The sequence below is a fragment of the Staurois parvus genome, unplaced genomic scaffold, assembly GCF_062004578.1.
Source record: "Staurois parvus isolate SC_StPar_1 unplaced genomic scaffold, SC_StPar_1.0 ptg000891l, whole genome shotgun sequence".
NCBI lineage: Eukaryota > Metazoa > Chordata > Amphibia > Anura > Ranidae > Staurois > Staurois parvus.
The window spans coordinates 1,556,304-1,583,446 of NW_028318687.1; the positions used below are offsets into that span (position 1 = coordinate 1,556,304).

A 27,143-nucleotide genomic window follows, 5' to 3' on the forward strand; every position below is an offset into this window, starting at 1 on the left:
GGAGGGAGATGAGAACTCTAAGATCCTTGTGAAAACGACAGACATAAATGAACTCTTACCAGAGCTATTGGGCTTTTGTATTAAAAAAGCCAACATCGCTTTAGCGGTTAACCCCAAACAAATGTGTAGCGCAGAGCTGGTTCTGCCCATGGCTCCTTTCCAACTCCATATTTCCACCGGTAAATCATGCAAGGAATAAACACTGATAGTGTAGTATGCCCAAAACTTCCAAGGAAACGGTGAGCGCTGTGATTGGCTCAAATAATCCAACACGCGGTGTTCATGGGGGTTGTAGTCCCGGCCAGCCCCAGTCCTCCTAGTACGAGCTATTCCAGGAAAGCCCAACTGAGAAATACTCCTTCATGCCCATTTATTTTTGCTTTGCACAAAAAAAAAAATCTTTTTATGCTTCTTAAAAAGCATGCCCTCATTCATATGAACCCAGGGGTGTATTTACCACAAGGCAAACAAGGCATTTGCCTAGGGCGGCATTTTTCGGGGGGGGGAGTGGCATTTTTCGGGGGGCAGCACTGCCCCCTGAAAGAAGGGATGGAAGTAGAGACGCACGCCAAGTGTGATCTGAGAGAGGCTGTGGGCTTCTTGATGGTGTATGCAGAGCCTGACTCTTGTTCCTGGAGACGTCCAGAGCTGTGAAGGTGAGTGTCTATCTCTGGCCAGGGTGGGGGAGTTGCCAGTATATGGGGGGCGGTGGTAGTGGAAGGCTCACTTGGGTGGGGGGCTGGGGTGTTGTTGGTCAATGTCAGGCTCTCTTCATCTTCATGGGGGAGGGGGGTGTTGGTTGGTGTCAGGGTCTCTTCGTGGTGGTGGTGGTGGGGGAGACGATTTTTGTGTTGCCTAGGGCAGCATGAAACCTAAATACACCACTGTATGAACCTGTTTTATTTAAACAAAGGAGAATTTGATCTGGGAACTCTAGTCTTTGTTTTCAGTATTTTAGAGGTTTTCTGTTTTGTTAAGGAGGATAGAAAAAAGAGGAAGTTTACATGGCTTTAGACACGTTCACAGTAACTTATCTTCCCCTGGACACACAGATTAAACAGAATGTACCAGCAAGCAATAGATTACTATCTATTATTCACTGTTATCAACATGTAAAACATTTCTATATTGGGAAATGTTGCAGCAAGTGGATGCGGAGCAGAGGTGACTGAGCATGGCTGCTGGACCTCAAAAGGAAATGACAGATTATTTATTTATTTATTTCAGGTACTTATATAGTGCCATCAATTTACACAGCACTTTACATATATATTGTACATTCACATCAGTCCCTAACCCTCAAGGGGTGTACAATCTAAGGTTCCAAATTTATATTCATACATACACATCCAAGGGCCAATTTAGACAGGATTCAATTAACCTATCAGCATGTCTTTGGAGTGTGGGAGGAAACCCACGCAGGTACAGGCAAACATGCAAACTCCAGGCAGGTGGTGCCGTGGTTGGGATTCAAACCCATGAGCCTAGTACTGCCAGGCAGAAATGCTAATTATTTAGCCACTGTGCTGCCCATATGACATCACAGAGCACTCCAAATTTAAACAAAATGCAAAAGCATTATGCTGTACTATGCTATAGAACACTGTTATGTAGCACTCAAGCTATTGATCGATTCAGCACCTGAATTTACTGCTATACTGCGGTGCCCAGTATTTGGTGGTTCCAGTCAAAATCCTATGGGAAATGCTGAGACCAGACAGCTTTTTAAAAGGCAACTAGTACCCCAGTGCTTATTTACTGTACAGGTTACCCTGAAACGGTGCTGTGGCTAGCTTGATCATCAATCAATACATTTCCTGATTAAAAAATAACTGTTTTGAGAAAGCTATGAAGGCTGTCACCCTGCCAGTGTTGACTTCCACCCTAATCCTCCGGGGTGGACATATTATTTCTACAGACTGTTCAGCTGCAAAAGGGCCATTTAGTTCTAAGGGGCCCATTTATATTAGATGTGGGTCAGATACATAGTGGGATACCTCCCACTGTCAAGTAGACTTGGACACCACTCACTTTTATATTAAAGTTTAAGCCTCCCATGCTGCTAGTAGTAAGGCTCCCTGCTTCCCCCCCTCTTTCGCCGGCTGAACACAATAGCATTGTGGGAGACATTCCCTGATTGTGTTGTTGGGGGAATCAAACAATTTTCTTTCCTGGAAGGAAAGCAAATTGAATTATCTATGGGCTGCCTTAAACCAACCATAGATGAATCAAATCTCAGCTGATTCAGCCAAGTTCCATCTATGGGTGGGTTGATTGTACCCAAGTCGATCCCTCAATTGAGTTGGGTACAACCAGACTGTCGGATTTTTAGCTTGCGATTACTGCCAGGAGCTATAGACACTAGCAGTAATACTGACTTTGATGGGGGAATCGAGTGATTTTCTTTCCTTCTACCCAGATAGTGTTTTTATCGCTGTCTGTGCCCCCGCTAGAGACTAGAGAGCTCCTGTTTACCGTTATCCACTTTGGATTTCCTCTCACTTCCTGCTTTGGCTATGGAAGTAAAGGGAAATCTCCCCAATGGGACACAGAGGGCAAAAAAACCTGACAGGAATTATAACCCTCCCTTACGCTATCCCAGGGGTCTCCAAACTTTCTGAACAAAGGGCCAGTTTTCTGGTCTTCTGACTTTAAGGAGGCTGGACTGTAACTAGTGGGAGTGAAAAATGCAGCAGAAATAGAGTCCAATCATTGGTGTCAGAAAAAGGAATAGCACGCTATTATTGGTATCAGTGAGAGGAATAGTTCCCCAACATTGGTGTCAATGGAAAAAATGGTTCCCCAACACTGGTATCAATGAAAGAAATTTTGCCCCAATACTGGTGTCAGTGGAAGGACCGGTGCCCCAACATTGGTGTCAGGGAAGGACTGGTGCTCCAGCATTGGTGTCAGTGGCAGGAATAATGCACCATCAATGGTATCAGTGAGAAGAAAAGTGCCCCATCTTAATTGTTAGCAGGACTAAAAGTGCTCTATATTTTATATCAGTGGATGGAATTATGCCCCATTGTTGATGTTAGTGGCAGGAACAGTACCCCAATGATGGTACCAGTGGGAGGAAAAGTGCACCATCTTTAGTGTTAGTGGAAGTAATAGTGTTCTGTAGTTTATATCAGTGGGAGGAATTATGTCCCAATGATGGTGTTAATGGAAGGAATGGTGCCCCAAGGGCCAGATCAAGGCAATCAAAGGGCCGCATCCGGCTCCTGGGCTGCAGTTTGGAGACCACTGCTCTAATCAAACAAAAACATGTTGTGCCTTTAGTTATACTTTAAGTAGACAATGCTATTTAACAGTGGTTTGTTATATATAAGTGTACTGTATATGCCCTTTATACCTGTATTTTTATACCTGTATATTTTTTGTAGTTTTCTTTGCGTTTAAAGTTGAAAATGAATCAAAAAATCAACACTCCAAGAGTTTCCAAAGAACTGGCTCTCCTGCCTTTGAGAAAGTCTACACAGCAAAGTAAGTTTGAAAATTTTATAAACCCTTGGCCTCTGTCATTGGACTTGATGACTGCACACATTCCCAATGAAACTGCAGTTTCAAAATGGATCATTTAATAAGTTACAACTATGTTGTCAGGGAGTCAAACTTAGAACCGTTCCAGTAAGGACCAGATCTGTGGGAAGGCTAAGTAGACATATGATGGGCAATTTTATTGGAAGGATTCCATGAGCTTTAAAATGGTGTGGGATTAAATAAAAATGCCTACTGACTGGTATTTCAGTGATTCTGAATAATTTATACTTAAAGGACAAGTTCAGCTTTTTAAAAAAAATAATAAATGCACTTTTTTTGCAGGTATTTTTTTTTCATTAGGAGCCTGTAAAGCATTGCTACTGTGTTCAGCAGATCACTGGTGCATTCTCAGGCTCCTGAAGACTGTCAATGTATCTGTCTGCTCATACAGGTAGGAAGTTACACAATAACAGGAAGACTCAATGAACTACCTAGAGCACTCATTAGTGCCCATGGTAGTTAATTGAGAACTACAAGCAGTCAGCCGCAAAGGCTGTGGGTACCTGTAGTTCACTCATTCAAAGATCTCCATGAATGAATGACACGGCCATGTGGGCAGGGCCTTGCTCAGCCATGCTGTTTTCAAATTGTGACTATGGGTGTGGGTAGAAGATCCCTGGCCCACTGTCACAATGAGGGAGGGATTGGTGAGAGGCCCTATAAACGGGTGGAACATGGAACATGTTCCCAAAGGTGATCCTATCCTTTAAAGGTAACAATTTAATCTGCCTTACAGCTGAAGTTTACAGTTTGCTTAAAGCACAGACTTCATCATAGCCTATCCAAGAGATTACATATAGTCCTCAACTGTACATAATCCTTATTTCTGGAGTACCCACCTAATTCGCCATCCTTATTCAAGTTCTCCAAAAATAAAAACATCTAAAAAAAAACCCCTAGACTGGTTTTTGGAGAAACGTGGGAATGAGACTATCTGCGTGGCTGCAGAGCAAAGCTTTTGGAGAAGATCTGGACAGTATTCCTGTGGCTCCTACGGAAGTAGTGCTACAGGTTTATGGAACTATATCAGATCCTTTGCTGTGTACCTGGTCCTGACAGTTCACCATTAAAAATACTAAAGGTCCATTTACAGGCTGGCTGATATAAACTGGATTTGCCACATGGACATCCGAATGATTATATGTATCTAAGGAAAGATGAGTGACCCTGGATACAGAGAGATTTTATCCAGGGCAGTTGATCCATCCCTGCATGCATGTAACTGCTTGGATGTGCAGTTACATGTATACAGCAGGGGGCATCTGTCAGTCCGTCATTGATTTGTACAGATCGCTGCCTGCAGGCTGACACTTGTGACTCTAGGTTCAAAAATAAGCACCTTTATGGCAGTGTGCAGCCCTCTGTATAAGTGTGCTTGAACCCAGTGGGCCCTTTCACACTGATACGTTTTTGATGCATTACCATTAACTTACAATGGTTGGGGCCAGTTTTGAAAAACTGCATCAAAGCTGCAGCATGCAGGACTTTTCAAAGCATAGCACACATGCAGTGTGAACACTTACAGAGGATTTAATGGGCAATAGATTGCATGCACCTTTTGTTGTCCTGGAAAAGCACAGCAAAAGCGCAGCAGTGTGATAGGGGCCTAAAAATAACAGCTGACATTTCATATTGTCTGCCTTCATGCAGGACTTTTTCTACATTTTTATAGAAAAATATAACTCACAATATATGCTCTCTATATAGCACAGTAATAAAGTATAGTTAAATTTTTTAAAAATAGTATTTATATTTGATCTGTATATTTGAGCTCTTATGCTTTCATCTTATTGGTTCTGATTTTTGCTCCTATGTAATGATAACCATTAAAATCCAATCACTAAACTGTTAATGAATATTACTAATCATTACTGAATGTCCCTTTGTTTTCCTTCAGCCAAAACTGTATTGACGCATATCCCACATTTCTCGCAATGCTTTGGTGCGCTGGAGTATTGTGTAGCCAAGGTAAATTATACCATGTTAATTATAACTATGATTACATTAATGTAAATTTTAAAATGGACCTACTGGCATATGGAAATAGCCATTGCTCATGCAATGTGAGGTCACCTGATGGTCTGCTGCTTAAAGTTCGTATGCGAGTATGCAGGTTCATCCAGCAGACATGTGGAGGAATGTTGGAAAGCTGTTGCAGATCTTACTCTTACCAGTTAAGATGATGCTGGACGCATGGCTATGGACACATGGTCTTCCCAGAAAAACAACAAAGACAAAGATGTGAAATGACATCATGACCTTAAAGTTCCACTAACACAAGCATTATACACAAAACCACCCAGTGGCAGAACTACTAATCACAGTATAATAGATGAGAATGGTTGTTGCACCTACAGTGCTGTGAAAAAGTATTTGCCCCTTCCTGATTTTTTATGTTTTTGCAGATTTGTAACACTTAAAGGAGTCAGGTCATCAAACAAATGTAGCTCTACCCTCAAAAGGGCTGCTGTGTTGTGGGAACCCCTAAGCTTCTCTCTGCACAGCCAGGCAACAGTTATTTAACACAGACTTGCATCCAAGAGACATTAACCAGTCCGAGGTATTGGTTTTGTTGTTTTATTAGGAGAAATCAGCTTGGATAGGGAAATAGGAATTATGGGATGTCCAGTTGGCTTGAATCAATGAAGGGGGGACAACTTCCTTCCTATGTACAAAGGCAGATCCTGGTCTGTTCTTTTCTTGAAAGCCGTCAGTCTTTGCGGATCAGTAGCAACAGCCCTTTATGGGTGAGGAACTAGCAGCCCCTCAAAAATCAGCTTAACGTCTTGTAACTACATGCAGGGATATTTTCTCTCTCCCAGTAGAGCTGCTCTCAGCTCCACAACCTGCAACACTACCAGCCCTCCTGGCTTCTCAGGGCAAGGATAAAGGATTGAGCGCAGTGCTATCCTTAGAAAGCTTGCTACATGTGGCAGTCTTTCCCCTTGTAGATTCTGTCCTCTTTACTCCCTGATGCTCCAGGTCTCGATCCTATTCATGCGACACTGCAGAATGTATCCTCCTGAGCCAGCCAGAGCCCAGCCTGGAGGCCAGCCCTCCCCTAGACCTACGGGACCCCTCTTAGGCACAGACAGTCAACTCAGCACTCCATCTTCCACCCAACTCTCCTGTCAGCCTGACTATCCCATATTAATGGGTCAGTCCACAACACTACCAGGGCCTCCAAACCTGGGAATGGGCAGACTCCTGTAAACATGCAGATTAGGTCTCCACCCCTTCCTTCTTACTGACTTCTGGAAGGTTCTATGGTCCTCTAGAGTCAGGCGGAGGTGATCGAGCCACAACCTGTTAAGTTATCTAACTGACCTGCAATAACCCAACCTCAATCACAGACTCACACAGTTACCATGCGTCATACACAATGATTTTACCTACAATACACTACTCCAGTAGCACACTAGAGGATGCTACACAAAGATAACCCAAGTAAATATAAAATGCAGTTTTTAAACGATAATTCCATTTATTAAGGGAAAAAAATCTGTCCAAATCTGCCTGACCCTATGTGAAAAACTAATTGTCCCCTAAACCTAATAGCAGGTTGTGCCACCCTTGCTGGCAACAACTGCAGTCAAGCATTTGCGATAACTGGCAATGAGTCTTTCACATTACTGTGGAGGAATTTTGGCCACTCTTTTTTGCAGAATTGTATTCATTTAGCCACCTTGGATGGTTTTCAAGCATGAACAGCCTGTTTAAGGTTATGCCACAGCATGTCAATCGGATTTAAGTCCAGACTTGACTAGGCCACTCCAAAACCTTATATTGTTTTTTTTATGAGCCATTCAGAAGTGGACTTACTGGTGTGTTTCAATCATTGTCCTGCTGCATAACTCAAGTGCATTTGAGCTTGAGGTCACAAACTGATGGCTGGACACTCTCCTTCAGGATTTTCTGGTAGAGTGCAGAGTTCATGGTTCCATCAATTATGGCAAGTCGTCCAGGTCTTGAAGCTGCAAAGCATCCCCAGACCATCCCACTACCCCCAGCAGGACAATGATCGAAACACACCAGGAAGTCTACCTCTGAATGACTGTTGGCATGATGTTCTTCTTTATGAAATACTGTGTTAGTTTTATGCCAGATGTAACAGGACGCACACCTTCCAAAAAGTTCAACTTTTGTCTCATCAGTCCATAGAGTGATTAAGCGTTATCCCACACTGCATAAAGTAATCACAAATTAACTTACTCTAAATATCCTATGCTTATATCAATAATGGGTGGCTGCAAACAAATGACAGTGTTCCCACAGTCCAACAAATATCAAATAAAATAATTATTTTAAACAATTAAAGAGAAAAATTCCCAGCTCAACTTACCAACCAGCTTGCAAACAAACCAAATTAGCCTAACAGTATCCATTAAAAACTTGGGTTTAGTTAGCACACATTTGCAATTGCAATGCTAAGCTGCAGAGCCTCTTCACGGCACCCCAATATTCTGCAGTTCCTAACTCTACAAATTTTGAAAGCCCCCATAGCACAATGGCAGCCAAGGTGTCCAGTGCGCCCCTTCACCAACAAGTCAACAGTACAAAAAAATGGCCACTTCCCCAGTCTATAACTGGCCTTCACAGCAAGGAGCACATGGAAGGGTGACCCATGTCAAACAATTAAAGAGAAGAATTCCCAGCTCAACATACCAGCCAAACCAAATTAGCCTGTCTAACAGTATGCGTTAAAAACAGGTGTTTAGTTAGCGCACATTTACAAATACATGTGTAAGCTGCAGAGCTTTGTTGCGCCTTCCCTAATCATTAAATCTCTTAACTAATAAATAACATAATATATACCCTGTTCAAAATTATTATGCAAATTATATTTTTCTCATTTACCTAAATAATTGATGTAAATAACAATCAGCATAATTCTCATGTTATCAACTATTAAGAGTACAATTCAAATTATATTGAACAAACCTCCTAATGATAACAGTATTTTTTTTTAAACATAAAACACTTCCAATGACTGTTCCAAATTATTCCGCACAGTAAGTTTCAAAACACTTTATAGGTTGTAAAGAACTGAAAATTGTCACTTGTGTTTGCAGCATATTTACTGAAATAAAAAGCTATTTCAATCAAACTTTTAACAACATTTTAACTTTTTAAACATTTTAACAGGTCACGTTACATTGTAACATAGGACTCCTTATTTGATAGCAGCTTCACAAGTCTTGCATCCATTGAACTTGTGAGTTTTTGGACAGTTTCTGCTTGAATTTGTTTTCAAGATGTCAGAATAGCCTCCCAGAGCTGCTGTTTGGATGTAAACTGCCTCCCACCCTCATAGGTCTTTTGCTTGAGGATGCTCCAAAGGTTCTCAATAGGATTGAGGTCAGGGGAGGGTGGAGACCACACCATGACTTTCTCTCCTTTTATCCCCATAGCAGCCATTGATGCAGAGGTATTCTTTGCAGCATGAGATGGTGCATTGTCATGCATGAAGATTTTTATTACGGAGAGCATAGTTCTTCCTTCTGTACCAGGGAAAAAAGTGGTCAGTCATAAACTCCACATACTTTGCAGAGGTCATCTTTACACCTTCGGGGACCCTAAAGGGGCTGACCAGCTCTGTTTCCATGATTCCGGCCCAAAACATGACTCCACCACCGCCTTGCTGACGTCGCAGCCTTGTTGGAACAGGGTGGTTGTCCACCAACCATCCACTACTCCATCCATCTGGACCATCCAGGGTTGCACGGCACTCATCAGTAAACAGGACTGTTGAAAATTTGTCTTCATGTATTTTTCTGCCCAATGCAACTGTTTCTGCTTGTGAGCATTGGTTAGTGGTGGCTGAATAGAAGGTTTATGCACAGTTGCAAGACTCTGGAGGACTCTACACCTTGATGTCCGTGGGACTCCAGAGGCACCAGCATCTTCAAATATCTGTTCGCTGTTATGTAATGGTATTTTAGCAGCTGCTCTCTTGATCCGATGCATGGATCTGGCAGAAAACTTCCTCAATGTGCCTTTATCTGCACGAACCCGTCTGTGCTCTGAATCAGGCAAAAATCTCTTAATAGTGCAATGATCACGCTTACGTTTTCGTGAAATATCTAATGTTTTCATACCTCGTCCAAGGCATTGAACTATTTCACTCTTTTCGGCAGCAGAGAGATCTTTTTTCTTCCCCATATTGCTTGAAAATGGTGCTCTGCTTAATAATGAGGAACACCCTCCTTTAGTAGTTTTTCCTTAAATTGGGCTCACCGGCCAATCTAATTATCACAGGTGTCCAAGATTGTTTTCAGTGATCAAAAGAGCCCTGAGCCACAATGCCATCCATGAGTTAAACTGAAAAACAAAATATTTAATCTTTTGTGACACTTAAATAGAATTTGCATAATAATTTGGAACAGGGTGCAGTGCAAATTCATACATGTGAACCAAAAATAAATATCCACTTGCTGTCACTGGCTCTGGCATATGCTGATCAGCAGGTCCTGGCCAATAATTCATGGCTGGGACTGGCCAATTGGAGCAGCAAGTGATGGGAGAGAGATCTGGATTGGTAAACAACACAGATCTCTCTACTGACAGCAGGGATGTGCTGGTTTTTGTCTTCCTGCAAATAGGGAAAACATCCCTTAGTAAAAGCACCACAGCACACAGTTAACCTTTTGATTGTTCCAGATGTTAACCCCTTCCTACCCAGTGTCATTAGTACAGCGACAGTGCAAATTATTAGCACTGATCACTATATTACTGCCACTGGTGATGTTAGTGTCAGTTATCCAGTGTCAGATTGCCCATTGTACTATCACAGTCCCACTATAAGTCGCTGATCATCGCCATTACTAGTATAAAATAAATAAATAATTCAATAAATAAAAATTCCAGTATATGTACCTTCATTTGTAGACTCTATAACTTTCATTCAAACCAATTAATATACACTTTTGGGGATTTTTTTTATTAAAGACATAAAGAATACATTTTAACCTAAATTTATGAAGAAAGTTTTTTATTTTTTTATTGCATGTTTTATAACAGAAAGTAAAAAAAGTGTTTTTTTTTAATTATTGATTTTTTTTGTTTATTTAATACAAAATAAACAAACCCAGTGGTGATCAAATACCACAAAAATAAATCTCTATTTGTGTGAAAAAAATTATATAAATTTAATTTGGGTACAGGGTTGCATGACCGTGCAATTATCAGTTACAATAGCACAGTGCATAGTAAAAAATTGCCGAGGTCAGGAAGGGGATGAAATATTCTGGAGGTGAAGTGTATATATAAGTGGCTACAAAAAAATGTTCATACATAATCCTAGTTCATAAAATGTTAAGATCTACAAACAATATTGTTCCTTGCAGTATATTCCAACCAAATTCCACCATACGTGTCAATATTCTTAATCCATGCACAGTGACTCCCACCACCATTCACATATGTGCTCACCATTAGATGTGACTTAAATGCAACCAGGTCACAGGCTTCTCTTCACTACAACCTTATATCATCAGATACTCAAGATCGTATGGGCTGTTTTCCACTTCCTGAGTGTATGGCCCTTTAGATTTTTGGATTTCACTCTGCAATCAAGCTCATGCAACAGAGGATACACTCATAGTGTAGTATGTTGAATAAAAAATTACTTTTATGAAAAGTATTGTATTTACATTAAAGAAAACAAAATAACAGCTAAAAATAACAGACAGCGGGGCTGCAGCTTCTGTGTCACTTCTGGTCCCGGGACTCGTCACCTGGCTCCGCTTAATGGGTGTCCATCACGGTCACGTGACTTCAAGTCCACAGAGTATTTGCCCAAAAGTCTTAGGGAGAATAAAGATGTGTTTGGCAAATATGAGATGAGCCTTTGTGTGCTTTATAGTCAGCAGTGGCTTTTGCCTTGGAACTCTCCCATGGAAGCCATTTTTGCCCAGTCACTTTCTTATTGTTGAAGCATGAACATGATGCTTAACCACTTCCTGTCTGGCCCATGTACATAAACAGCCAGATGGGAGCAGTGCAGGAGCGGGTGGCTGTTTATAAACGGCCTCCACATTCACTGCCTGTGCGCGCTCACTGGGAGCACGTGGCACCGTGATCCAGTGCCCGCTGTGTCCTCCGGACACAGTGGAACACCGATCACTGTAATCATGTGATCACTGATTGGCCAATCAGGGATCACTTGAATAGTAGTAAACAAGATGTCACTTCTGACATCATTGCTTACTACGTGTGAAATCTGTGAATGACCACAGAGGTCACTTGGTACAAGGCTATTCACAACAGCCTTGTACCATGTGACAAGCTGTGACCAATCACAGCTCTCACAATATTTCTCAATGGCTGCAAGAATGCAGCCAGAGAGAAGGAGAAATGATTGCTTTTACAGCATTTATGGGTGTAAAAGCAATGTGTTAAAAAAAAATATTCATCACCCCCCCACTATGATGACACTGTACTGCAAGGGTGACAGTATGTTAAAAAAAACAAAAAACATAAATAATAATATAAAAAAATAAAGTAAAAAAGGTAAAAAAAATTGTGAAAAATTATAATTTTTGGTTATTGTTTTTACTAAAAAGATAGCTGAATAAATTTTGGCCAATATTTATGAAGGAAGATTATTTATTTGCAAAATGTTATAAGAAAAACACTTTTCTTTCAAAATGTTTGGACTTTTTCATTTAAATAGCAAAAAATAAAAATCCCAATGGTGAATAAATACCACCAAAATAAAGTTTTATCTGCCTCGAAAAAATGCTAAAAAAGTCATATGGGTACAGTGTTGCATGACCGCGCAATTGTCATTTAAAGTGTGATAGCACTGAAAGCTGAAAATTGGCCTGGACTGGAAAGGGGTGAAAGTGTCCGGACTTGAAGTGGCTAACTGAGGCAAGTGAGGCCTTCAGTTCTTTAGATATTGTTCTGGTTTCTTTGACTTCCTGGATTAGTCATCCTTCTGCTCTTGGAGTACTTTTGTTAGGCCAGCCATTCCTGTGAAGCTTGACCACTGTTCCAAGTGTTCTCCATTTGTGGATAATGGCTTTCTCCGTAGTCTACTGGAATCTCTGAGCCTGAGAAATGGCTTTGTGACCCTTTCCAGACTGAAACATGTAAATTACCTCTCATCTGTTCTTGAATTTCTTTAGATCGAGGCATGATGTGCTGCTTTTGGGGATCTTTTAGCATACACTTTGTCAGACAGCTTCTATTTAAGTGATTTCTTGATTCAACATATCTGGCAGTAATCATGCCTGGGTATGGCAATGAAATTTAACTCGGCTTTCCAAAAAATGTGGTTAATCACAGTTAATTCATGATTTAGCAAGGGGGGCTAATTACTTTTTAACATAGGGCCAGGCAGGTTTTGACAGCTTTTTTCCCTTAATAAAAGAAATCATAATTTAAAAACTGCATTTTGTATTTACTCGGCTTATCTTTGTGTAATATTAAAATTTGTTTGATGATCTGAGTAATTTAGGTGTAATAAATATGCAAAAAAAAAATCAGGAAGGGGAAAGTACTTTTCACAGTACTGTATGTCTTCATAAACAGTACATTAACAGGGACTTTAGGGAATATCAGAGCCTCTGACTCTCCAGTTTCAGAATAAGTACAACTAAGTAAGGAAGAAACATAAATCTTAGAAAGGTGATCCTGCACAATCATAATAAAGAATAATATTCATATTCCTACATATGCCCAAACATGACTGTCTTTAAGGTTTTAAGCCTTTGGAACATGGGAACCTGAGCCCCTGCAATGTAAATTGCAGTGCATTTACCTTGTCTGAAAAGGTGCTGCATGCAGCCAGATAATAAAATTGAAATATGTATGGCCACCACCTGTATCTATGGAAAAAGCCATAGTTTTCACCTTAAGACAGGACAACAAACATGTCTTCCTATCTTCATGCCCATTACATGGAAGAGGCAGAAATTAGTAGTTTATAGAAGATGGCTTGATATATCAGGTTCATACATCAGTTCACTTTACAAAAAATTGCAAAGTTACTACAGTTATGGCAAAAGCAATAAGTATTTTCTGTACTTGCTGAAAATTGAATGCCCCTGAAGAAGGAAAACTAATGCAGTGACCACTAAGAATTGGTAAGCTGCAATATATTACGTTTTTGTACATTTTCTTGGGTTTAAAATGATATCCTTTACCATTTTCCTTCAGTTCAGTGGGGCCGCATATACTTTATAGTACAAATACTTTACAGTATTTAAGAAATGTAACAACATAATAACCAATTTTGAGCACCCTCTACCTTTTTTGATCAGTTCTCTCAACAGTAATGCATAGAAACCTAAATATGGAAAAACAGAATCATTGGGGTTGGTTTACTTAAAGTAGTACTATAGGCAAAACTATAGGACAAAGTGGAGGTGGATTAGAATACCTGTCAGGTTTTTTTTGCTGTCTGTGCTCCCATTAAGGAGATTCACCCTCTCTATTTGTCCTAATTACCATTATCATTGAGAGGGAAAGTAAATCCCAAATTTTGGGTTGTCCCCAGAACAGTAATAGAGGGGAAATCTTCCAATGGAGACACTGGTTCTGGTGACCTGGGGGGGGGGGGGCAATGGATTGCTTTAACCACTTCCTGTCCGGCCCATGTACATAAACAGCCGGATGGGAGCAGTGCAGGGACAGATGGACGTTTATAAACATCCTCATCCACAGTGGAACACTGATCGCTGTACGGGACCTCTGTGTGCGGTCCCAATCATGTGATCACTGATTGGCCAATCAGTAATCACATAAATAGTAGTAAGTAAGATGTCACTTCTGAGATCATTGCTTATTACTAGTGAAATCTGTGAATGATCACAGAGGTCACATGGTACAAGCGGGCAGCCCGCTCTAGAAAGATTCCTGGTGGTTCCAAACTTCTTCCATTTATGGATGATGGAGGCCACTGTGCTCATTGGGACCTTCAATGCTGCAGAAATTTTTCAGTACCTTTCCCCAGATCTGTGCCTTGATACAATCCTGTCTTGGAGGTCTACAAACAATTCCATGAACTTCATGGCTTGGTTTGTGCTCTGACATGCACTGTTAACTGTGGGACCTTATATAGACAGGTATGCCTTTCCTAATCATGTCCAATCAACTGAACTTCCCACAGGAACAGGATGTACCAGAGCTCAATTTTGAGTGTCATGGCAAAGGATGTGAATACTTATGTACATGTGTTTTTTTTCGTTTATTATTTTTAATAAATTGCAAAGATTTCAAGACAAACTTCTTTCACATTGTCATTATGGGGTGTTTGTAGAATGTTGAGGAAAAAAATTAATTTAATCCATTTTGGAATAAGGCTGTAACATACCAAAATGTGGCAAAAGTTAAGCGCTGTGAATACTTTCTGGATGCACTGTAGGTCTTTATTAGTGTCAGTGTTAGTGTTGGTATCAGTGTCAGTTTTAATATTAGTATCAGTTCATGTCAGTGTGTTTTAGGTGGTATAAAAACTTTGTATTTAGTTTAATTCAGATTTGGGATCGGCATGCTATAGGTATGATCTTTGGTGGTGGGTTTGGGGTGGTAATTGCAACAAACATACAGTTAATATAAAAAAAATGTGTTTAATATTTTTGGCTGGTTCATAAAAAAAATCAGGAAATGTCCTTTATAATTTAGCACCAAATGAAAGCCCAATTTGTCTTGAAAAAAAAAATCGAGGGATAATTCACCTGGATACACTACGTTGTTGTGATAATATGTATGGTTCTACTAGCACATGTCAAAGTTGCAAAACTGCGTTCAGGCAAAGGGTTCAAATGTCCTTGATAAATTGAATATTCTTAAATGAATCATTTTGTTTCTGTGTTTTTTTTTATATACAGCACCCGCTGCTTTCGCTGGTCTTATGTATTTATTTGTCCGACAGAAGTACTTTGTTGGTTATCTGGGTGAGAAGACACAGAGGTAATACCGGTCACTGAGTTGATGATATTAAAAGGTGGTAATAAGTCAGTACAGAGCCAGCACTGGGCCTCATTCACATGGGTGCAATGGCCAGTACAGATTGAATGCATCTGAAGCTCCATGCAGGAGGCCCATGTCTCTTTACGGTAAAGGTAGGCAACCATTCAGAGTTTGAGATCTAACTGGACAACATGGAAGAAATCAAAGATAGCTAAAGGAGTGGGGGGGGGGGGGCACACTTTTAAAAAAGAAAAACCTATCAAGTCCCACCCAAAAAACACACCACAGTGTCCTGTGCCCCCCACTAATGTCCTCGGCTCCCCTTCACATCATTCCTTTCACAGTAGTGTCCTCTGCCACTCCATAGCAGTGTCCTATCCCCCTTCACATCATTCCACCCACTATAGTGTCCCCTGCCCCACATAGCAGTGCCCTCTGTCCCTCTCCACCCCACAGTAGGATCCTCTACCCCTCCCCCTATAGCAGTTTCCTATGCCCCCCCATAGCATTGTCCTCTGTCCCCTTCACATCACAGCCCTCCTCACATTGTAGTGTCCTCTGCCCCCCCCCCCCATAGCAGTGCCCTCTGTCCCCTTCATATCACCCCCCACTGTAGTATCCTCTGCACCCCCATAGCAGTGTCCTGTGCCCCCTCAAAGCAGTGTCCTCTGTCCCATTTACACACCCCCAATGTAATGTTCTCTACCCCCCCCATAGCAATGTCCTCTGTCCTCTTTATACCCCCACTGTAGTGTCCTCTGCTAAACCACAGCAGAATCCTGCCCTTTGCCCCCACCTAACTGTAGTGTCCCCTGTCCCCCCCCCCAAAGCAATGTCCTCTGTCCCCTTCACACACCCCACTGTTGTGTCCTCTGCCCCCCAAACGTAATATCCTCTGTCCCTTTCACATCCTCCCCTCACTGTAGTATCCTTTGTATCCCCCCCCCCCCCAATGCAGTGTCCTCTGTCCCCTTCACATCACAACCCCTCTCCCAGTGTAATGTCCTCTGCCCCCCTATAGCAGTGCCCTCTGTCCTCTTCATATTGCCTCCCCTCTGCATACCCCAATGTAGTTTCCTCTCTCCACTTCACACCCCCCACTGTAGTGTCCTCTGCCCTTCCAAAGCAATATCATCTGTCCCTTTCACACCCTCCCCTCGCTGTAGTGTCCTTTGTGTCCCCCAAATGCAGTGTCGTCTGTCCCCTTCACCCCCTTCCACATTAGTGTCCTCTTCCCCCCCATGTGGTGTCCTCTGTCCACTTTACCCTTTCCCCCTACTGTAGTGTTCTCTGTCCCCTTTACCCCTCCCCCCTACTGTGTTGTGCTCTGTTCTCTACACACACACCCCTCCCTTCCCACAATAGTGTCCTATGTCCCCTTCACACCAGTGTATAGGTAGCACTCTCCTACCTTACACTGGTGTATAGAGAGCAGAGAGCAGGAAGAATGACAGTACTGAATAGAGGGCGAGGGTGGGAGCTGCTGGAGTTAACTTTTTACATTAACAAGCTGGTGATTGGTTGTTAGAACTGCCTGGCAACCAATCAGTTGCTGGTTAATGTGAAAAGTTAACTTCAGCAGCTCCTGCCCTCTCCCTCTATTCAGTACTGACACTTCCTGCTCTCCGCTTTGCAGTGAAGAGGAGAATGGTGGAGGCTGGGGGAATTACTGTGTGCAGGGCTGTGTTCCTGATCAACCTGTCGGCTGTCTGTGGTTGATGGGTTGATCATGATTGACAGTTTGTAGACCCCCGCTCTAGGGGGACAAAATAGCTGTATGGATACAGCTGCATATCCTAATATGACAGGGGTGTAGGGGCAGGTTATTTGTCCCAAACACAGATAGTGTGCATTCAGGGCTGCTCACCTGCCCCTGCACACCTGTCATATTAGGAAAAGTGGCTGTGTCACCATACATATACTGTACACATACCTATACAGCAGGGTTGCCAACCATCAGTAAATTTACAGACAGCTTGTAAAAATCAGTGATTTTTACAACTGTTTGTAAATTTCAGGGGATGATAACTTGTCATGCTGTGTTGACTTTTGTAAGTGTAAACCAGTCAAATTACTTGTTGTAGGTATAGTCAATGTTTCCATATTGTGTTTATCCTGTTTAACTCCTTGGCGCCGGCGCCTTCCGGCACTTTAAGGGTTTCAGAAGTCGGGAGGAGGGGCGGGGTTTTAAGCTCATGTGACCTCTGTGATTCGCCGTCACAGCAGTCACATGTTTGGGAAAGGTCCCGATCGAAAGAGGAGATTGGGACCTTTCCGTGAGTACCGGACATTTGTGCTGGGAGTGCGCAGGCCTTGTGCTCTCAGCACATATGTTTTTGTTAATTGCACGCAAATGTGTGGCCGTTTGGCGTCAAGGCCCAAACGCCGGCATGAAGAGGGTAAATATTGATTGTCTAAATGACAAGTGCATCATCAGTACATTTTCCATGTTTTGTCAGTAAAAAATGCTGTGGAAGGTTGGCAACACTGATATACAGCTGCTGCATTACCATAAAGAACCATAGGCTGCCCACACACAGCTTCAGATGCATAGACAATGTGCTCATTTGCACTGTGCGGACCAGAACATCCATGTGAACATGTATTGGAAATGTGTCAGAAAGCCCATGGCCTCAGCTTTGAAGCTTTTAGAGGTTGCTCATAGGGCATGAAAATATGTGACTGTAGAAGTGGTCTAATGATTAATTTATAGGTAACTTGGTAACAATGTATTCTGAGTCTTTTGGGGCCTACTTCACATAGGTGATTAATAGTTTACACTGGATTCCAGTGGCAAAAATTACGAGATTCTTGCAACTGGGATGTGAGGCGTATGTGAACAGTGGTGCCTGCTCAGCCTGTACATAGTAATGACAGGCTGAGGTAAGCCATCAGCGTTCATATGTTGTTGCAGTCTTTACCTCCTGTGGTTAGGGATGGATATCCAAACCTAGACCCATCTTTTTGTGTCCATTGGTGATCATCTGTCCCTAACCATAGGTCAGTCACGGCCATTATCGTCCCTACCCTCAGACAGTCACGGCCATTATCCTCTCTACCCTCAGACAGTCACGGCCATTATCCTCCCTACCCTCAGACAGTCACAGCCATTTATCCTCCCTACCCCCAGACAGTCACGGCCATTATCCTCCCTACCCTCAGACAGTCACGGCCATTATCCTCCCTATCCCCAGACAGTCACGGCCATTATCCTCCCTACGCCCAGACAGTCACGGCCATTATCCTCCCTACGCCCAGACAGTCACGGCCATTATCCTCCCTACCCTCAGACAGTCACGGCCATTATTCTCTCTACCCTCAGACAGTCACAGCCATTATCCTCCCTACCCCCAGACAGTCACGGCCATTATCCTCCCTACCCCTAGACAGTCACGGCCACTATCCTCTCTACTCTCAGACAGTCACGGCCATTATCCTCTCTACCCTGAGACAGTCACGGCCATTATCCTCCCTACCCTAAGACAGTCACGATCATTATCCCCTCTACCCTCACACAGTCACGGCCATTATCCTCCCTATCCCCAGACAGTCACGGCCATTATCCTCCCTACCCCCAGACAGTCACGGCCATTATCCTCCCTACCACAAGACAGTCATGGCTATTATCCTACCTACCCTCAGACAGTCACGCCCATTATCCTCCCTACCCTCAGAAAGTCATGGCCATTATCCTCCCTACCACAAGACAGTCACGCCCATTATCCTCCCTACCCCCAGACAGTCACGGCCATTATCCTCCCTACCACAAGACAGTCACGCCCATTATCCTCCCTACCCCCAGACAGTCGCGGCCATTATCCTCCCTACCACAAGACAGTCACACCCATTATCCTCCCTACCCTCAGACAGTCATGCCCATTATCCTCCCTAAGCCCAGACAGTCACGGCCACTATCCTCCCTACTCCCAGACAGTCACGGTCATTATCCTCCCTACCACAAGACAGTCATGGCCATTATCCTCCCTACCCTCAGACAGTCATGATCATTATCCTCCTTACCCCCAGTCAGTCACAGCCATTATCCTTCCTACCCTCAGACAGTCACGATCATTATCCTCCCTACCCCAAGACAGTCACGGCCATTATCCTCCCTACCACAAGATAGTCATGGCCATTATCCTCTCTACCCTCAGACACTCACGGCAATATCCTCCCTACGCCCAGACAGTCACGACCATTATCCTCTCTACCCTTAGACATTCTCGGCCATTATCCTCCCTACCCCTAGACAGTCACAGCCATTATCCTCCCTACCCCCAGACAGTCACGGCCATTATCCTCTCTACCCTAAGACATTTACAGCCATTATCCTCCCTACCCTCAGACAGTCATGGTCATTATCCTCCCTACCCCTAGACAGTCACAGCCATTATCCTCCCTACCCTCAGACAGTTACGGCCAATATCCTCCCTACCCTCACACAGTCATGGTCATTATCTTCCCTACCCTCAGACAGTCATGGCCATTATCCTCCCTACCCTCAGACAGTCATGGCCATTATCCTCCCTACCCTCCCTACCCTAAGACAGTCACGGCAGTAACTAATATGTATTTGGTTTTAAAGGGTTGAAGTGGCAACCCTAGCTTTGCATTCAATCACACAGGCAGAGCAGCCACAGCTAAATGTAGACACAGCTAATTCTCGCTACCGGAATTCACAGACTGGCGCATTATCACTCATGTAAAAAAGGCCTAGGCCTCATTCACATAGGCACTCCTGGGTTTAACCTTTCTAAGTCAGTAGGGAAGTATAAACAACCTGTATTCCTCCCACATTACTTTTCCCATGTTTCTGCTTTAAAGAAGGTTTAGTGAATTTAGTAGCATTTAGTCACAATTATACGTGCTGTTCACTTTTACATAGCCATGTTTGAATTTTCTTATCGGATCCTGGATGCATAGAATTCTACTTTTTTCTATACCCAGGTAAACTGACCGTACCTAAACACAGTTAAACACGAAGTGTAAATGGCACCACTGAAAAATCATTGCATGCATTCATAGAAATGTCCTCTAAATGAATATAAACACAGGATGGACAGTGCTAATGTGAATGAGGCCTAAAGTATAACTAATTAATTTTAAATAGAGGGAGATGGATTAGAACACCTGGCTAAATAATAAGGGGTACCACATTCTAATTCGATATAGTATATAGAAAGAGGTAAAACAGATGGACTTTGAAGGTACCCAACAAATTCTTTTTTTGTCTTTTAATGTATTCCATACTTGTTCTTTAGTAAATTGTAAATAATTAAAATGTTTCTTTTAAACAAACATTTCTTAGGTACATTAAAAGTCTGTCTATTTGTATACCTATCAGGTTTTTATTGCTGTGTCCCCATTAGGGAGATCCACCATCCTGGTGACAATTATCACCTAAAGTGAAAGATAAAATCCCAAATTAGAGACTAGAAATCTTTCAGTTTGGACACTAGCTCTGGTGGCTAATAGGGATTTACCTCGCTTCAGAGAGATTTCCTTTCACTTCCTGTTGTGGCCACGGGACAGGAAATGAAGTGAAATCTCCCCAGTTAGACACAGATGGCAAAAAAACAGGGGCTATAACCCTCCCTAAAGGCAAAAAATTTTTTTGCCTTCAGTTCCAATTTAAAGAAAAACTGTCATAAGAGAAATACAATGGCTGACAATGTGGACCTGTTTTTGAGAATGATTGTTGCCTGCCTATTCTTCTGGCACACTGACTATAATACTTTCTGAGTCTCTGAATTAAAACAGAATAAACAAAGATCCATACATACTGTATATTCCACTCTGACAATCCCTCCACTGGCCTCCGCTCACCCAAGGAATTAAATTGAAAATACTAACAACAACTTACAGAGCCATCCACAACTCAGCCCCAGCTATATCTCTAACCTAGACTCAAAATACCAACCTAATCATTCTCTTCATTCCTCCCAAGACCTCCTGCTCTTTAGCTCCCTTGTCACCTACTCCCATGCTTAGCTCCAGGACTTCTACCAAGCCTCTCCTATCCTCTGGAACTCTCTACCCCAATCTGTCCACTTTCTCCATCAGCACACCCCCCACAGTAATGACCTTTTGTGTCTCTTGTAAGCTATAAAGAGTAAGGCTCTCTGATTCCTACTGTATTAAATTGTATTGTAATTGTACTGTCTGCCCTTATGTTGTAAAGCACTAAGTGAACTGTTGGAGCTATATAAATCCTGTATAATAATATATCTCCCATGATGACAGTTATTCTTTAATTATTAGGCCATTGCTTTTGTCCATTGCTGCTTGCCAAGCTCCTTTCCAAAACAATATATACAGTAAAAATAATTTTATGTGTGCAGCGGGCTGCCATTCAGAATACAGTGCTATACAGTGAGTATACATACTGTTATATATACCTCAAAGCAGTATTAAACCCAAAAACAAACATTTATTATTTTGCAGCTTACCAGCTCTTAGATGTGATGGCTGTGCAGCACTTCCCCCTTAGGAGTTTCAGAATATTTGGGTCCCCCTATAGTCCCGCACAGCCAGGCAACATGCATTTCCTTCACTCAGACTTGTAGTAGGAGACAGTAACCAGTCCTTTGTTTTGAAGTTTTATTAAGGGGTTTAAAACTTGGATGGGGTAATGGGGTGTATGGGATGCCTGAGGGAATGGCAACTGAGGACAAACTCCTTAGCAACTATATATAGTCTTTACAGCAAAGTTTGTCTTCTGGAGAGCACTCCAGCCTCTCCTTTAGTACCACACCAGACCCCAGATGGACCCTCTCCTCATCCAGCTGTACTGGGTGAATTCCTGGGCAGGGGATCCAGTGCCTGCCACTGCAGTGTGAAGCAGATGGACTTTGAAGGTATCCAACAAATTATTTTTTGTCTTTTAAACGTATGTCAAACTCGTTCTTTAGTAAATTGTAAATTATTAAACAGTTTCTCTAAAACAAACATTTCTTAGGTATTCAATAGTCTGTCTATTTTCCTCATTTGTATACATAGCAGGTTTTTGCTGCTGTGTCCCCTTTAGGGAGATCCACCATCCTGGTGACAGTTATCACTTAAAGTGAAAGATAAAATCCCAAATTAGAGACTAGAAATGTTCCAGTTTGGACACTAGTTCTGGTGGCTACTAGGGATTTCCCTTCTTTAGAGAGATTTCCTTTCACTTCCTGTTGTGGCCATGGGACAGGAAATGAAGCGAAATCTCCCCAGTCAGACACAGATGGCAAAAAAGACAGGGGTTATAACCCTCCCTAAAGGCAAAAAAAATGTTTTGCCTTCAGTTCCAATTTAAAGAAAAATTGTCATAAGAGAAATACAATGGCTGACAATGTGGACCTCCTTTTGAGAATGATTGCTAGATCGACTTTTGTTCAACCACAGTGACCGAACATGGATCAAAATTCCATTGGTCCCTGCGGAGCTGGCCAAATTTCAATCGATATATAGCCATCCAAACACTCTTCTTTTCCCCCCATAGATTACCAGTGCTGTTGTCCAGAGGTGAACCCTGTGCTTTTTCAACCCAGGTGTAGGTTCTCTAATGCAGGAGGTGTGTTACTGATCTGATCACCAGGAGAAGGGGGGGGGGGGGCGCAAAAAAGAAAACCAATGCAGCCACCACATCTAATGACTGGCAAGCAGCAGCATATTACATTTTTGGATTTGGGTTCAATACTGCTTTAATGCAACACACAGGTTTAAATCCAGCCTTAACACAACAATCTACCGCCCATGGTTTCACGTGTTTCCTAGTTTTGATTGGTCAGACAGCTACATTAATCAATCACAATCCAGTCAATAGAATGTTTCAAGCAATTTTTACTCCAATTTGGCTCCTTTATTCTGGGAAACAATTGAAACCATAGGGAACAGATTGCTTAGGATGGAAACGGATGGAAATCAAGAAAATTGCTAGGTTTGTACTGTGTGTTATTTTACAAAATTAATGATTTGTGTTTGTTTCATTCCATAGCACTCCCGGATACGTATTTGGAAAGCGTATCATATTCTTCCTATTTGCCATGTGCATGGCAGGGATCCTTAACCATTACCTTGTCATGGTATTTGGAAGTGATATGGAGATGTATATTAAAACAGTCAGTGGCACTTTTTCTCCTTTACTGCTTATTCCATAATTGGATCTTTGCTCCAGTATTAAAACTTTAATGAGTATTGCAAGTCTGTGTGGATAATTCTTAATGAGCTAATGTTCTGTATGTTTCACATATTTATCTCTTCCTTCACACAAATAAAAGCTTTACATTTAGATTTATCTCATAATTTAATTTCATTTTGTACAAAACATGTACTTGCATTACGTTGTTCCTCCACTGTTATTCTTGTATATTTCTATATGCGATATGTCACAACCACAGAAATGATTCCACACAAAACCTATTGATTTCTGTTGTTATTAAAGTAAATGTAGACTAATTGCATTAGTTTGGTAAAGCTATTTGTATCATAAAAAATCTCAGTATTTTAAAATAAAATATTGTTTCCACTTTATTTTACATCCCTTGTTGCATTTCAGTAATACAGATCTCCTGCAGTCTCTTTGAAGCCACTTCTCATCTTCATGCTCTGTTGTACAGTGATGGTTGCGTAGTAATTCTCAGGGGGGTTGGGGGTCCTAAAGGTGACAACATGCCTGTGTTATATGTGTTAACAACCACTTGTAGTGTAGTGTGTGACAGGTTGACAATGCAGAAACACAATTTGGAGACAGGGATGGAGTGTTGTTGGAAATGCCAAATGTTTGTCAAATCTTTTGGTCTTTGGTGTATATATGGCCAGCTTTAGCTGTACAGGTTCTATGTATATGTATATGTTTTGGGGGATTTTAAGAGGTCCTCACCAACCCACTTCCACTTAGCTATATATAATGAAGAGCATTGTGCTACAGATACCAGGTAATAAAATGCAAATGATTTCTGAAGTATGAGGAACATTGGTTATATTTTAGGAAGTGATGATATGCTGCACAGTTATTAATCTGTTTATAAGGCTCCATATATACTAGCATGTGCTCTTGGCAGCATTTAGCGGTTTTTTTTATTCTGCCAGAAAAACGCTCTCAAAAACGCAATATAGAAGAGGGTTTTTTTCTGCCAGAAAAACGCTCTCAAAAATGCAAAATAGAAGGGTTTTTTTTCTGCCTCTAAACGCTGAACTTAAAATACGCCTCTAGTCTACCTAATGTGCGTGGACACATAGGATAATATTAGTTGCTTCAACAGGTAAAACACTAAACTCCAATAGGAGCAGCGCTTTTTAAGCAAGTGTGCATGGAGCCTAAAGATCAAAGAAGCTGATGTATGATAAATGCAAAAAGTACAGACAAGGAATTAAATCTCACATTTTATTTAAAACATTAAGCCTGGTGCAGATTAGCTTCAGTTATCAAACGTTAGCGTTAATGGGTCTTATTTCTTTATTGTTAATATTAATATAATACAGGATTTATATAGCTCTAACAGTTTACACAGGCTTTACAACATAAGGGCAGACAGTGCAATTACAATACAATTTAATACAGAAGGAATCAGAGGGCCCAGCTCGTTGGAGCTAACAATCTAAGAGGGAGGTACAAGAGATACAAGAGGTAATAACTGTGGGGGATGGGCAGATGAAGAAAATACATGTACAGTTGTTAGGTAGGGACAGGATAGGCCTTTCTGAAGAGATGAGTTTCAGTGATCGTCTAAAAGTGGACAGAGTAGGATATAGTCGGACACATTGGGTAGGGAGATCCAGAGGGTGAGAGAGGCTCTGGAGAAGTCCTGGATGTGAGCATGGAAGGAGGTGACAAAGGAGCTAAAGAGCAGGGGATCTTGGGAAGAATGAAGACAATGATTTGGTTGGTATTTAGAGACTAGGGTAGTGATGTAGCTGAGGGCCGAGTTGTGGATGGCTTTGTAAGTTCTTGTAAGTATCATGAATTTAATTTGTTGAGCAATTGGAAGCCAGTGGAGGGATTGGCAGAGAGGGGTAGCAGACACTGAACATTTGGTAAGAAGGATGAGCTTGGCAGCAGCATTCATGATGGACTGAAGGGGGGATAGACTATGCAAAGGTAAGCCAGTGAGGAGAGAGTTGCAGTAGTCGAGGCAGCAGATTACCAGGGAGTGAGATAGAAGCTTTGTGGTGTCATTGGTTAGGAAGGGGCATATCTTGGAGATGTTGTGGAGGTTGAGGCAGCAAGCTTTGGACTGTGACTGGATGTGGGGCTGAAAGGATGGTTCAGAATCCAGGATTAGACCTAGAACCTTGGCATGCAAGGACAGGTTGATAGTTGAGACGTTGATTTTGATGGAGAAGCCAGGGAAGGGGCACGTGGGGGAGGAAATATTATGAGCTTAATTTTGGATAGATTTATTTTCAGGAAGTGGTGTGATATCCAGGCTGATATGTCTAGAAGCAGATCAGTGATGCGTGATCAGACTAGTGGAATGAGCTAAGGGGTAGAGAGATAGATTTGGTTGTCATCACCAAAGAAATGTTGTTGAAAGCCATGGGAGACAATCAGCTGACCTAGGGAGGAGGTGTAGACTGAGAATAGGAGAGGTCCAAGAACAGAACCTTGGGGAACCCCTATGGAGAAAGGAAGAGGAGAAGAGGAAGTAGAATTGTAAGTGACACGGAAGGTGTGTAGGGATAGGTAGGATGAGGAGCAGCGAAGAGCACAGTCATGAAGACCTGAGGAGTAGAGTATTTTGAGGAGAAGGGAGTGGTACACTGTGTCAAAGGCAGCAGAGAGGTCCAGGAATAGGAGTACAGAATAGTGTTCATTGGTTTTAGCCATTTATGAGTTTAAGGAGAACAGTTTCCGTGGAGTGTTGTGGCCAAAATCCGGACTGAAGGGGAACAATAAGGTTGTTCTCAGTGAGATGGTTGCTCAGTCAGTTGTTGACCAGGTGTTCAAGGAGTATAGAGGAAAAGGGGAGTAAGGATATGGGTCATATGTTGCTAAGAGTGGGGTCTAGTGCGGGCTTTTCAGGTATGGGGGTGACTAGTGTATGTTATAGAGAGTTGGGGAAGTTGTGGGAAGAGAGGGAGAGATTGAAGATGTGAGTTAGAGAGTGTGGGATAGAATGACACTAATAAGGCGGTGATCAGAGAGTGGGAGAGGATTGTTGGAAAGGTTGCACGGAGTGCATGGATAGAAGAAAACAGGGTCAAAGATGTTGCCATCAGAGTGAGTAGACGCATATACCCATTGCTTCAAGTCAAAGAGGAGGCTAGACTGAGAAGTTTAGAAGTAGCAGGAGAATTGGCATTAACAGATATGTTAAAGTCACCAAGAATGATTGTGGGGGTTTGAGATGAGAGAATGTAGAGTAGTCAGGCAGAGAATTCATCAAGGAAGTTTGATATTGGTCCAGGGGGCCAGTAGATCCCAGCTATTCCTAGATTCGTAGAGAAATGGAGAGTGTCAGATGGAGAGTGTCAGAGAGGGAGGTGGGTGAAGTAACTGACAGGTGCTGCATGAGGCTAGGAGGATTCCTAATCTACCTCCCTTCTGTCCACTGGGTCTGGGGGAGTGAGTCCAGAGGAGGCCACCATGGGAGAGGGAAGCAAAAGGTTTGGCATTGAACAATCATGTACAATATACTTTTAAACATACACAGGTGTATGGCAAGGAAAGAAGGGAAGAAGGTGCGGGTAGCACCCCA

The 27,143-nt window shown here is 42.2% G+C and overlaps 1 protein-coding gene across 1 annotated transcript in view; it reads left to right on the top strand.

Moving 5' to 3' along the window:
* The window catches only part of ALOX5AP (arachidonate 5-lipoxygenase activating protein), a 36,485-nt gene extending 12,509 nt beyond the window's left edge, over window positions 1–23,976 (top strand). The window contains exons 2-5 of the mRNA XM_089656148.1: window positions 3,390–3,489; window positions 5,444–5,514; window positions 15,384–15,465; window positions 23,441–23,976. Coding sequence (XP_089512274.1) covers window positions 3,390–3,489; window positions 5,444–5,514; window positions 15,384–15,465; window positions 23,441–23,603 — 416 coding nt within the window. The 3' untranslated portion in view covers window positions 23,604–23,976. The remainder of the gene's footprint in view (window positions 1–3,389; window positions 3,490–5,443; window positions 5,515–15,383; window positions 15,466–23,440) is intronic.
* The last annotated feature ends 3,167 nt before the right edge of the window (window positions 23,977–27,143 follow it).